The 13,937-nt window shown below is 36.8% G+C and overlaps 1 protein-coding gene across 1 annotated transcript in view; it reads left to right on the top strand.

The window, feature by feature from the left end:
* IQGAP2 (IQ motif containing GTPase activating protein 2) overlaps positions 1-11,521 on the top strand; it is a 197,749-nt gene extending 186,228 nt beyond the window's left edge. Inside the window, exons 31-36 of the mRNA XM_054986150.1 lie at positions 2,086-2,173; positions 6,786-6,998; positions 7,841-8,001; positions 8,842-8,982; positions 9,205-9,313; positions 10,676-11,521. Of these exons, the coding sequence (XP_054842125.1) occupies positions 2,086-2,173; positions 6,786-6,998; positions 7,841-8,001; positions 8,842-8,982; positions 9,205-9,313; positions 10,676-10,789 (826 nt within the window). The 3' untranslated portion in view covers positions 10,790-11,521. The remainder of the gene's footprint in view (positions 1-2,085; positions 2,174-6,785; positions 6,999-7,840; positions 8,002-8,841; positions 8,983-9,204; positions 9,314-10,675) is intronic.
* Positions 11,522-13,937: the final 2,416 nt, after the last annotated feature.

Genomic DNA, 13,937 nt, shown 5'->3' with positions numbered 1-13,937 from the left:
ATTGAGCCTGTCTAGCCAAGAATCATCTGTTATGAAAGCAGCAGTCCGAGATCTTCAAGCCCATTACCTGAGATCTTAGGAATTGTAACTGGGAATTTCTGTATGCAAAATATGTATGATGGTACTGACCTGTAGTGCATACCCAAAACACCTAAAAAGGAGAAATATTACATAACAGAAAGAGAAATGGCAAACAAGTAAACTTTTAAAAATGACATGTCTAGGTGTGTACTCCAAAAATATTCAGTAAATCAGGATTGGGGATACCAAATTAAAAACAAATCCAGAATTCTCGGAATACTGAATTGAGTCTCAGTTTTGGTTTGGTTATATAAGAGAAATTTGTTAAACTTCTGCCATTCTTTCCGATAGGAAAATCCAGGAGCTATCTGGTGGGCTGGGTGTGTGTTATTTTTCAACCAAACTTCACTAAATTTGCAGGGAACCGACTGCTGACTGTCCTCTAAATACCCCCAAGTTTCAGGAAGATTGAAACTTGGTGGCCAATTTATGGGGGCCCCAAAAAGGTATCCCCAACTGCTCTCCATTATTCCCTATGGGGAAAGCACAAAACACTAAAACAAGGGGACATCACACATCACACCAACATACACCATTCCACCCAAACCAAACTGACACTGTTTCAACTTATCCCAACAGAACCAGTGTTATTCACAGCAGCCAGGCACTAGGTTTAGCCAGTGGGGGAATACCACAGAACAGCCACACGCACAAGGCATTCCCTTGCTTCAGTTTGGTTGAGTGGAATGAGTGTGACTCTGTGATGTGATGCTGTTCCCCTTGTTTCACTTTGATTCTAGGAGGATTTGATTTCTTTGCTTCAGTTTGGTTCTGCTGAGCTAAGTTGCAACAGTGTTCCTTGCTTTAGGTTGGTTTGGGGAAAATGGGTGTGAGTCTCTGGTGTGATGTTGATCCCCTTGCTTCAATTTTGTTCTGAGGGGATTCCATTCCCGTGCTTCAGTTTGGTTCTGTTGGGCTTTCTCTGGGATGAGCTCAGCTTGCATTTGGGAGTGTGCATCGGCCATGGCAGCCTTGCCCCAGTGTGTTTCTGCAATGGAAGTCAGCTTTTATTTTTTCCCCATTGAAAACAATGGAGTGGCTGGGGTAACTTTATTCAGGGTCCCATAGAATTGGCCCCCGGGGATTCACGAAACTTGGGGTGTCTTTAGAGGACAGTCAGAATTCAGTATTTTAATCTGAATACCAAACCAAGCTACACACTCTTAAACATGTATTGATGAACATGATGCAAACGTATCTCAACAAAGAGGGAGTTCAAAGTGGTGGATACCAGAAAGTCTGTTTAGGAATATACAGACAAATTTTGAAAACTTGGCTTTGCATAATTGGTGGGTGGGGGAGACAAGTAAAAATGGCAGTTTACTACATAGTCTGGGAAGAAAAGGAAAAAAGAAAACAAGGGAGAAGCTTCCCAGCTTGGGATAGTTTATTGCTGTGTAAATACCAATCCCTTATAATATAATAACAACATTCGATTTATATACCACCCTTCAGAACAACTTAATGCCCACTCAGAGCAGTTTACAAAGTATGCCATTATTATCCCCACAACAAAACACCCTGTGAGGTGGGTGGAGCTGAGAGAGCTCCAGAGAACTGTGACTAGCCCAAGGTCACCCAGCTGGCTTCAAGTGGAAAAGTGGGGAATCAAACTCAGTTCTCCAGATTAGAGTCCTGCACTCTTAACCACTACACCAAACTGGCTCTCAGTAGGATTTTTAAAATAGATTCTTAAAAACAGTACTGGTGCAAGTCATCCCAAACAACCCTACATGGGTTTAAGCTGGAAGTTAGTTACAATATAGGCAAGCTGACCCCACAGTTTCCATTGCAAGTTCTTTATAGTTCTGATACTTCCATTAATAGAACTGAATGTGTGTTGTATATACACACAAATGTGCAGATATCAATTTTATGAATATAATGCACAGGATGAGAGATCTATTTTATGAATATATAACACCAGGAAGGCTATCCTTTAAATGTATGTTTAACTGTTAGACACTATTATCTCCTTTGACATAAATCTATTTCTCTATTGAGGACCAAAAGGCTTATTGTTGATGTGATACGAGCTCAGCCGGGAGAGACACTTGCAAAAATCTTGGAAACGCCTGCATCTGAATATCAGGTAACTGATCCTTTTGTATCTGGATGAAATAAGAATATGTAACCAAGACTTAAAACAAACAAAATTTCTGTTTTGTTTCTCCTTTAAATTTTTGAATCTGACAACATAGTCCAGAAAGAGCCTTGTGAACGTCAGACTGTGGCTTACTAAAAGTTGCAATCCAGACTATCTCTTGCAATTAGACATGAGTCCATTGGTTCCAAAAGATTTTACTGAATATAAACAACCATTATAGTCCACTGGCCAAGATTCAATATCCTGGCTGGTACACGTATATTGTTACGAATGAAGGTAAGGGTTAAGATACAGAATAGCATAGCCCAGCAAATCCCATCCTCCCCCCACAGTTCTCAAAACATGCGGCTTGAAGCTGAGAGAATGAAACTTTCCCAAGGCTGGAAAGGCTGTAGTCAAAACAGTGCTCTTTGTTGAGCTAAGTGTTGCTGGACTGCTTGGCAGCTGCAAAAGAAGAGCTTAAAACACTGACAGCATTAAAATGGAGTCTCTCTGGTAGAATACACAAGGAACATATGTCAGACCTGACAGTGAAAGCTACATTTTTACATAACAGAGCTAGCCATTTCCCTTTTAGTAGACAACTGAAGCAGCTTTAATTGAACCAGAAGTGGGAGGTCCGTGTTTGGGTCTTCTAATCTTTCATTGCCTTAAATAAGCAGTAATCAAGGCAGGTTATAACCTCCTCCCTACCTCCCCAACCCCTGCACGGTATCCCTGGAAGATAGTGGCTTCCCTGGGGCACTTTAAGCTCAGGGAATGGGGGGAGGGTTAAGCCTACTGCCTCAGCACTGCCACCGCTATCCACATCAGGGGGATCTGCTGCTTTCATGAGATCAGGGAAGGCATTAGGATATTTTCCATCTTTTACCTAGCTTACCTGTTTATCTAGTACATTTTTATATTGCACTTCTTTCAAGGATATCAGGGTGTTGTACATGGCCTTGTCCATTTTATCCTCACAACAGCTCTGCAAGGTAGATAAAGCTGAGAAGCATCACTCAGCAAAGGTTCATGGCATAGTAGGGATTTGAACACAGGTCTTCCATATTGCAATATGACAGTCAGACCACTATACCACACTGTATCCAAAACAACAGTGTGTTTGTGGAAACTTAAAAGCTAAAAAATGTATTATGATTTGTTTTTTTTTTTTTTTTTGAAAAAATTTTTATTGGGTTAGAACATTTTTATTTTTACATTACAGTCAATTTTCCCCTAATTTTTCGTTTCTAACCCCCTCCCTTTCCCCCCCTTTTGTTGACTTCCAACAGCTTTCCCACCCTCTGTCCCTTTTCCCTTACTTCTATTAAATTCCTCTGTCTAAAACAGATATACATTCTCCATTATATTAAGCAGTGCATCATTAACTCCTTTAATTATTATACACCCAAACTATACGTCTTTAGATAAACAATTTATCCCATTTTCCAGTTTTGAATAATTCTATATAAACCTATATATCATAAACCATAAAAATTTCCCACATTTAAATCAAACAATTTGATTTGTTCTCTATATATTACTCATTTCAACTTTTTATGGTAATTCTATATAGCTCCTCAGATACTCAATCAATTTAACTCTTCTATATATTCAGTTTGGTGCATATAAATCTTGTCAAAAAAAAGAAAATATTGTTAGTTAGTCAATCCTCATGTTTAAACCTTATCATTAATTATTCTCTATCAGTTGACCTATGCATATGATTATGATTTGTTTTCATCAGCCAGATGGTCCTTTGTCAGGTAGCCTGGGGGTCGCAAAAGCTCATGTCACAAATAAACATGTTAGTCTTTAAGGTGCTGCAAAACTGTTCATTGTTCTTGTAAGGTTGGTTAATAAGAGATGGTAGTCCAAGTGAGCCTCTTGGTTAAGCAGGAGTTTGGCCAGTCTCAAATCTAATCTGACATTGTAGTTTGTTTTTTTATATATTCATCACTCTTGATAATGTTATTTCTAAATAAGTCACTTGCAAAGATAATCCTGTAAGAACTTTTTAAAAATACCTTTGGATCCACACTCGTTTCATTGTACAATGCCCCCTCTGATCTCAGTGATTTCTGTGGGACTTAGTTTCAAGTATGTATGTTTCGTATTAGGTTGTAAAGCCAAAAGGTTAAAAAAAAAAATCCTGAGCCAGTTAGAACAGACTTCCTGCATATTGCATTGTATTCCTCCTCCTGTGTTTAACATGTAAACAATTTTGAGCTGATGCTTCACTAAATGTTTGAGGGTAATAACTTTTCATGGGTTTTGTGCATAAAATACTTTGAACTTGAGTTTATTTAACTAGCGTAAATCATCTGGGAAAATACAGGAATTGTGTGGGAATGTACTTTTTATATTTTCAGCATGCTTTGGTATGATGAATTTCAAGTCTCACTGTAGAAAAACAAACAATAATTGTTTTGCTTGTAATGGTTGAAAGGATCTGGGAAGAGAAGTCTAGAAGAAGGGTCATTACAATAAAGATTAAAAACTGAGGATTCAGTTTAGGTGAAACAGAGTACAATATATTAAACTAGGAATGCTTAATCTGAAGAAAAGATAGATAAGAGAATTTTTCCTAAATAATTTTATGGAAGGTTTTTTTTTTATACTAAAACCCATTTATCTCTGGAAAGGTAATGGAAGATATAAAAGTAAGATAGTGTTTAACATAAAATTAAAGATTACAGCAACATGTTTATAAGAACGCATACTATATTAGAGCATAAAGATTCAAAATTACAACTGGGTGAAACTGAAACAATTTTTGGAAAAAAAATGGGATGTGAAAGGAGAACTGTGGCAGTTTGAGAACTTTTGAAATAAGACATTTTAAACAGAAGAGAGAAGTGACTTTACCATTAAGAATTTATATCTATTTTAATCTAAGCTTGGATTATAATATAGCAGAAGAGGGGTGAAATTTAGAACTGATTTTTTAAAGAATAAGATAGGGAGGTTACGATAAGTAATAGCTTTATCAGAGTATATGAATAAGGGAATAGTTAAACAAATATACTGATGGGGCATACTATATATACTATTATGTTGGTAGATCAGATTGTATATTATATAATGAATGTGCAGTATGGTGCTGTGTGCGGTGCCACATTGGAGGCAGGGTGCACAGTAGGGGTGTTAATACATATAATGACAATAGTATATTTGATAGAATATATGTTTAAAAGAAATAGAATATGTTTAAACTAAGACTTTTGTTATATATTATATTATATTATACTGGTCTGCTATATTGAGGGGTATAAGATTTATATTATATTGATAGTATAATTGATAGATGTATATTATACTGATAGAATATTTGATAATTGATAGAAGCATGCTATATTGATAGGATATTTGATATATATGATAGAATACCTGGAAAAAAATTAGAATGTGCTTAGACTAAGGGAATTATCGAGTAATAAGAGGGGGTAAGGGTTGGAAAGCTGTTGGAAGTCGATAGGGGGGAGGAAAAGGGTGGGGGATAGGGTTAATTAGATATTGAGGGAATGTATGTATTGAATTTGAAAAGTATACTCACCAATAAAAATTTTCTAAAAAAAAAAAAGGATTCAAAATTACAGTATTCAAATTGTGTAAATGTATAGTTATGTTTTTCTCAAAAGGATTCATATTGCAAAACTGCTGAAGAAAATGAACCCCTCCCACTGGGAAAGAGTGTTTCTGACTTCATGATTTCTCTTGGTTATCTAATTGGTGTTAAAAAGCCTGGAAGATTGCCTTCATGAAACAGTTAATATCACATGTTCATGTTTGGGTAGTGAAGGAGTTTTCAGTGTTGCTGCTAACATGAGAAAGTTAGTTAATAATGCCTTGGTGGAAATATTCTGGCTATCTAGAAATCTGTTAGTGGAATATCGAGCTCTGGTGTTTGACACATATTTCCAGTCTACTGATGTAATGTGACAGTGCACACCCACCACATACGACTAAGATAATGCATGTTGGCCATTTTTCTATATTTAAATTTGGCAAAGTAATAGGAACAGTTGTTCGTCATATCCTCTGAGAATAGTACAAGAAGCAAAGGATTTCAATTATAGAGTGAGCTTTGGGCTAGGAATTAAGAAGACATCTGCAAGAACATTTTAATAATTGTCTAAAGAGCTTTACAGCTTCTTTTTAAACTTTTAAAGAAAAAACTTAGGTGAGAAGTTTAATAAGACATGGGTGCTCAGTTTTTTACCGTGCATGTGGCAAGAGTACAAGAAAATTTGTGGCCACACTTCAATAGAAGTATGTAGGGCTGAAACATTCCTCTGTTTCACCCACAATGCACTACTGCCTGCTCCTTGATACACTAGACAGAGACAAACACACAGCAAGACAGCAGGAAGGAGAGTGTTTATACTGTAGTGTCCAGGAGTGGATTTGACTTGTGCAGTAAGACTGGCCAGTGCAGCTGTTGGATCTGCATGTACATGCAGCGGGTGGGGGGGGGATGTACAATTACACGTTGGGTGAGCTCCACTCAGAAGCTTTGCAAATCCATGCAGGGACTTTGTAACTCCCATATTTGTAATTCATAGTCAGTATACTTGTTTGTTTGTACTAATGTGTAAATTAATTTTTCTCTTAGGAAGCTGAACACTTAAAAGTAGTAGAAAAACGTGTAATCTTGGATTCTAAAACACCAGAGAAAATGAAACATAGTAGATCTATTCTTGAAGAAGGGCAGCTACCATTAGAACAAAAGAAAAGGAAAATCCAAAGGAACCTCCGGACACTGGAACAAGCTGGATTGGTTTCATCTGAAAATAAGTACCAGGAAATCATCAATGAAATAGCAAAGGTTATTGGAACATTCTTGCATTTCTCCAAATGTCTACCTTTTCATCCTAAGCATAAATTCATGCTAACAAGATAATAGTGCCAAATATCATTATTCTTTATATTACGAACAAAATTATAACAAGTTATAGATGGTGAAAGGCCAGTTAATTCTATAAATGATAGATCTCCTGAGAATACAAATGGAGCATTTGCTTCCAGCTTTCGAATATGTTGTCTGTTCAACAGTAGACATCAACTCTGACAGTAAGTCCTGCCTATTTCTGTATGAATGCACTGATGTTATAGTGAGTTGAAATGACAAGACAAGAGAAATGGTCAGTGTTATGTCCAGTAGTCTGGCTTCACTGCTTAATTTGTGGAAAAGATGCTGGAACGCAGTCTTTCTAGAAACATCAGCCTCTATTTATGAAGCCTTGACCCAGTCTCTACTGTGGACGCTATAGTTACTCAGTGGTATGGGGAATATAGTACAGCAACTCAGGGTATCTGTTCTTCATATGTTCCAGAGGCCTTGAAAATAGGTGTTTGGGATGCACACTTGCAAGTGAGCATAAGTAAAAATTGAACTGTTCAACACACAATATTTTCACTTAAATAAAACGTATAAATGCAATTTTAGGGTTTATCTTTTACTCCTGAACAGCTTAGTTCCATTACTTTTGTATGTGGGTCTACTCAATAAACAGTTTTCCAGTATATGTTTGAGCTGTGCTCAATCATGCCAGTTTCCCAGTAGCTAAATAACAAGTTTGACCAGCTAAGTAAAACTATTACGTTCATCTGCAATGTTTAAAAAAGAATCAAATTATCCATGAATAATTGTTTTCCCCAAAACTTTAGGATATTAGAAATCAAAGAAGATACAGACAGCATCGAAAAGCAGAGTTGGTAAAACTACAACAGACATTGAATGCGCTCAATTCCAAGAAAGCTTTTTATGAAGATCAAATAAATTATTACAATACCTACATTAAAACCTGTTTAGATAATTTAACAAGAAAGTAAGTGATTTTTAAGTTATACTGAAAACATAAAGCTTTTATTTACTTACTTAGTTACTTCACTTATAGTCCACCTTTCTTACTGAGAAGGCAGATTATAAAACCCTTTACCAACACAGTTCCATTGTTACCACGTTATGGAAATTAAAACCCAAATTGTTCCAAGCGGAACAAATTATATGGATGTGCTAATATCATTCATAGCATAAATTACTGAATATGTTTGAATGAATGAAGCAGTGATGTTCCTTCATTGTAGTACTTCTGGACTATCCTGAATAATTTACAGCTTCATAGATGTATGAGCAAAACATGTGTGTTTAATTTTGTATCCTGTATCCATTAATATACCATTGACTGCTAACAAAAATCAAAGCTGTGTGTCAATATAAAATAGAATCTGAAGATCGGCACTTCCATTAGCTGTGAGCTACAATATTTGGGTTTTTTTTCTGCTGAAGCTGTTGATGGCTGCAGCTGTACCATCAAACAAATGATAAAACTGTTGGTATAGCCCCAACAGCTGAATGTCATATTGTTTTATAATTTTTAAAATTAATATATGCAACTGTATGAATGAATGAAGAGAACTATCGGTATAAGGTTAAGAGCAACATTTTACTGAATATGAAACATCTGAAGTTGTTCCATTAAAATGTTATGTTGCATGATTACACAGCTGCCTTTAAAAAAAAAAATAGAATAGAGGAGGGAGATTGGCTTTATTAATTGTTTTAAGTCTGAACCTAGTAACATCTGTTTGCCTTTTCCTTTCTTAGGGAAAAGAAAAACATGGTGCTTTTCAGAGACTAACATCTGTTTCCATCTTTTGTTTTACAGAAATTCACGGAGGTCAATCAAATTAAGTGGAAAGGAGGAAGAAAAAGGAAACAAACTTAAAAACATCTCACTGAAGTATACAGCAGCAAGACTACATGAAAAGGGGGTTATACTAGGAATTGATGAACTCCAACCTAATCAGTAGGTTTTGCACTACATGTGCCCAATACATAAACTCTACCAACAACTTGCTTGGATTTTGCATTAACTGTAATCTGATTTTTGTTTACAAATTAAGTATTTAAAGTAATTGCTTTATTTGTCATTTTTGTTATTAAATTTGTATTTGTAGTTCTCAGTGCAGTAATTGTTTTAGCATAAAACATATTCATCCATGCAAATGATTGTCCTTTTCATTTAAAGGTTTAAGAATGTCATGTTTGAAATTACACCTGGTGAAGAAGTGGGTGATTTTGATATCAAAGCAAAGTTCTTGGGAGTGGATATGGAAAAGGTGCATCTCCATTTTCAGGTAAATATTGATTCTGTGAGGTGCACTTTGTTGCTTGCATGGATAGGAGGCAGTTCTGAGGCTTGAATTTTATATGAGATATTGAGGTGGAAAGAAAAAAAATAAAAGATTATTCCTTCCAACAAAATCTTCATTAAAGAGCATGGCTGCTTGGTAAAGATTTTACCTTGCGGCTCAAGGCAGCTTTGAAATTCCAAAGCAAATACAATAAAATCCCATTTCCCAGGAAAATGACTGCAACTTTGAAACCCATTAAAATCTCTTGCAAATAAAATGGTCTTACAGTTGCTGCTCCCTCCACTTCAGAGAAACCTTTCCGCCAGATGGGAGCCACTATAGAAAAGGAACAGGGAGTAGGTGTTAAGTGGGCCACATTAAGTGAGGGAACAACTGATTTTTTTCCTGCTACTCTTCCCTATTGCATCTGTTTCCTTGAATGTCCTAACTGTTGTTCGTTATTGTACTTTACTCAGTATATGTCCTGGCTTGTGATTATATTGTTTTTTCACTTGCTCTGTGTCGTTCTACTTGGATCTCAGTGAGAAAGGCGGACTATAAATAAATAATAATAATAACCAGAAGACCATAGATGGCTCATGTTATAAAGGGCCCTTTATAACATTTGTTTCTCTCTCCACCATAGCCCCTTTGAAAAATACCAATAGCAGTGCTCTAGTGCCCTGCAGTATTTCATCATTTTTGGTTTTTTACAATTACTACCCAATTCTAGGGCTCGAGAACTGATCTTTCAAAAAAAAAATTTTAAAGCAGAAAACAGCCGTCCTGCAGGTAGCTATCCAGAATGATCTAATTCACGTTGCAAGTATGTAGTTCTAGAGTTCTTAATGATCTTCAAGTTTTGGTGACACGAGGGGAGCAGAAAATAGAATGAGAACTATGTGCTGTAAAATAAAGAAAACTGTTAAGGGAAAGTAATACTCTATAGCCACGTACAGTATTGTACAATGCTCAGGAAATTTCATAAACATTATCTAAATAATAATAATTTCAACAATACTGTAAATTACTGTTAACTAGATATTGAAAATTTTGGGAAGGAGTAAGCAGCTGAAGCAGGTGGTTTTCCTCCAGCCACTGATAGTGCCATCCTAAGCAAGTTACACTGTTCTAAGCCTATTGAAGTCAGTGGGCTTAGAAGGGTGAAATTCTGCTTAGGATGGTACTGCTACCAAGTTCATGAGTAATGTGAGATCTGAATTGGAAATATTGACTATCTTGCCAGTGCTTGGGAAGCTTCCGGGTGTGCTCGAATTGTTTCACTTTTATGGGGTTGAATATGAAAAAAACTAAAATCAAAACTTGTGCAAAACAAGTCTTAAATTACTTTCTTCATTATTGTAGGATTTGCTTCAGATGCAGTACGAAGGTGTCTCTGTAATGAAAATGTTTGATAAAGCTAAAGTGAATGTAAACCTTCTCATATTCCTGCTGAACAAGAAATTCTATGGAAAATGAAGCCAGATGGAATCTTGGACTCACCTTCAAATCAAGGGTCCCAGTTTTGGGTCTTTGTTTTTTAACCATTTGAAGCTATTATGCAGCAGACATTTTCTTAAAGGAAGTCCAGAGGAATGTACTTATGTGCCTTTTTCATCCTTTGATAATGCAGTAGGAAAACAAGAAAATTCAAATCAACTTAAATAATTCCAGATTTCTCATTGGTGTTGGTACTCTATTTAAAAGGGTATGATTTAGTGGCATCCAAACATTGCATGTCTGATTTTTAAAAAACATGCAAGACACTTATTTGAACAGAATATTTAGAAATCCTTTCCCACTAAAAATATATTCCAAATATAACTCTCCTTAGACAATTATTCATAGAGAAAAATCCTACTTTGTCTCTCTAAAGAATAGCTTTGGCAAATATTTCGCATAAATGCGGATTTCTCTTTTCCAGAAACCTGTCAATTGTAAAGTGAATTATTGTGCAATTCAAAGTTTTATAGGTAATTATAAATTTAACATTTACTGTATAAAATATATATTTTGCAATTCATTCCTACTAAAAATGCACTACTGCCTCAATAAAATCGTCTATATACAATGTTTTAATTTAACTGTAAAGGGGCAATTTGAATAGTGATCAGTTTTTTGCAATGTACTTGAGGTATTTTGAAGAAATAAATTGTGCCTGTCTTTTTGTAAGAAAAGAGAAAAATCCATAAATAAAATGCAATAAATCAACATCTAGTTTAAATTTTTTAATGTTATTGTACATCATTTTGATTACTTAATTTGGATGTGTGTGTTTGTAACTGGGTAGCATCGCTCTACCTTTCCTCTTCGGATATCAGCAGGGAAGTCAAGTCCTTCCACAGTTCTGCAAAGGTCATTCTGAGGAGGTTTTTTTCCACAGAGGATTGATAAACAATATGCCCAAAGTTTGGCTCCCTGATGCCTGCTAAATGTTTGCATGCCATTTCACATAGGGAATCACTTATTTGGGAAGGGAAGAGTTTGTTCAGTAGAGAACTCAAGTGCACCTCAAGAATTCCTGTCCCCTGGGTGGATGATGAAAACAGAAAAAACAAATCTTTACATACTTGGAGGACTTCCCAGTGAATGCTTAAAAATATCCCCCTTCATTTCTGCCAAATCAGTCTTGCCTTGGACCCCGCTTAACAGAGTCTAGCTGCTCAACACACTAACACATGCCAGAGTGGTAAGCTGGGTTGCAACAAAAACAAAAATGAGTTTTGTGGTACCTTAGACTAACATTCATTATAGCATTAACCTGTAGACTTGAGTCCCTTTCATCTAACCATTTTTGCTACCCTGTGTGCAAATCAGATTTACCACATTAATTGCTAATAGCATCCTGGTCATTAGTAGTTTGGCAGAAAAGGCTTGCTGCTTTCAGCAACCTCCGTTGCAGAAATGTATGAGACACTGCTTGCTAGGGAATTTGGATTGAGGAGTGATGGCTTTCATTTCTTCCACGGGGCAGAATCGCTTCCTCAAGTCTTTTGTTTCACTGCCCACTGTGGTTGTGCATTTTCAGTCAGAGATTTTCATTCTTATCTTTTACAGAAAGTATAGAAGATGGGGATAATGTTTCAAATATGTAAACTCTTTATTTTTATGAATAAAAAAGGTAAAGGTAGTCCCCTGTACAAGCACTGAGTCATTACTGACCCATAGGGGGACGTCGCATCACAACGTTTTCTTGGCAGACTTTTTGTTACAGGGTGGTTTGCCATTGCCTTCCCCAGTCATCTACGCTTTACCCCCAGGAAACTGGGTACTCATTTTACCAACCTCAGAAGGATGGAAGGCTAAGTCAACCTTGAGCCAGCTACTTGAACCTGGCCTCCGCCAGGATCAAACTCAGATCGTGAGCAGAGCTTGGGCTGCAGTACTGCAGCTTACCACTCTGCGCCATGGGGCTCCTTTATATGAATAAACAGGAAATAAAATATTCTAATGATGTTCTGCAACTTGAAAGCTGTTACAGCTCAGTCCTAGAATATAGTTGGAGTGCAGACTTACAAAGTTTCTATGGAAGTCAATCACTTGGTACAGCCCAAAGATGTGTATACATTGCTTGAGAAAGTGTATCCTACCACATTTATGCTCAGCCATTGCCCCCTTCCTGAAAATGCCAGGAAGGTCCCGCTCTGCTAGCTTTCCACAAAATATGCAAAACTGAAATATTCATGAGGGCTTTTTCATTCAGGCAAATAGGTCTGTGCTGTAAAGAAATGGTTCAGAGAGATGCTTTGGTAAAGGGATGAGTAGTAAACAAAATGATCTTACTGGGTACTTTTCAGTTTCTGCATGATTTAATGGGTCAAGTAAAATTACTGTTTTGTTTCAGCATTTCATCACTGTATTCCTGTAATTGTATTGTAAGCATCTTTTCAAATTTCTGCAGTGCATACCCTATTGTGTTTATTGAATGTCCTAGTTACTGACTGCATGACTTAACACTGTGTAATCCACCTTGGGTCTCAGTGAGAAAAGTGGACTATAGCCAGTGGGGATTGCACAGGTTCAGGAGTGGGTGAATGATTAATAGGAATCATTCCATGAGCCTCAAAGGAAGGCTGTATTGAAATCTCTCCTTAAGCTTTTCTTAGACCAGAAAGATTTTTAACTACTATCACTCAGTGACCAGTATCATCTCCTTGCGTTTAGAGAGCTTGAACGTGTGGTGGCTGTTCAACTCCAGGCTTTCTTTGAGGAAACAAATTATCTTGACCCCCTTAATCTTCTTTTCAGTCCTGGTTATGGGGCAAACTGCCTTGGACATGGGGGGAGGGGTTGTTCACGGTGGATTCTCAGTGACTTTCAGGGTCACTGTATTTCAGTGGTTTTTCAGTGTACCTTTTGAGAGTCAGGCATCCCTTCTTCAGACTCAGACACGAGTAGGAATGGAGATCCCTGAGCCTTTACATCCCAGCCAAAAGATGGGACAGACTTCCCCAGCCTTTGAGTTTTCAAGGTGTATGTACCTGTGCATATAAAAAGATTCGAGTCCAATTGCACCTTAGAGACCAACTGGATTTGAATCTTGCTCTTCGACTGCAGACCAACACGGCTACCCGCCTGAAATTATAACATTTGTGCTAGCAATTACCAACATGGAATCAAAGCGTGG

This window comes from Eublepharis macularius, chromosome 8 (genome assembly GCF_028583425.1).
Source record: "Eublepharis macularius isolate TG4126 chromosome 8, MPM_Emac_v1.0, whole genome shotgun sequence".
Classification (NCBI taxonomy): domain Eukaryota; kingdom Metazoa; phylum Chordata; class Lepidosauria; order Squamata; family Eublepharidae; genus Eublepharis; species Eublepharis macularius.
The sequence above is the reverse complement of the archived record's forward strand: the minus strand, read 5'-3'. Positions and strand labels throughout refer to the sequence as shown.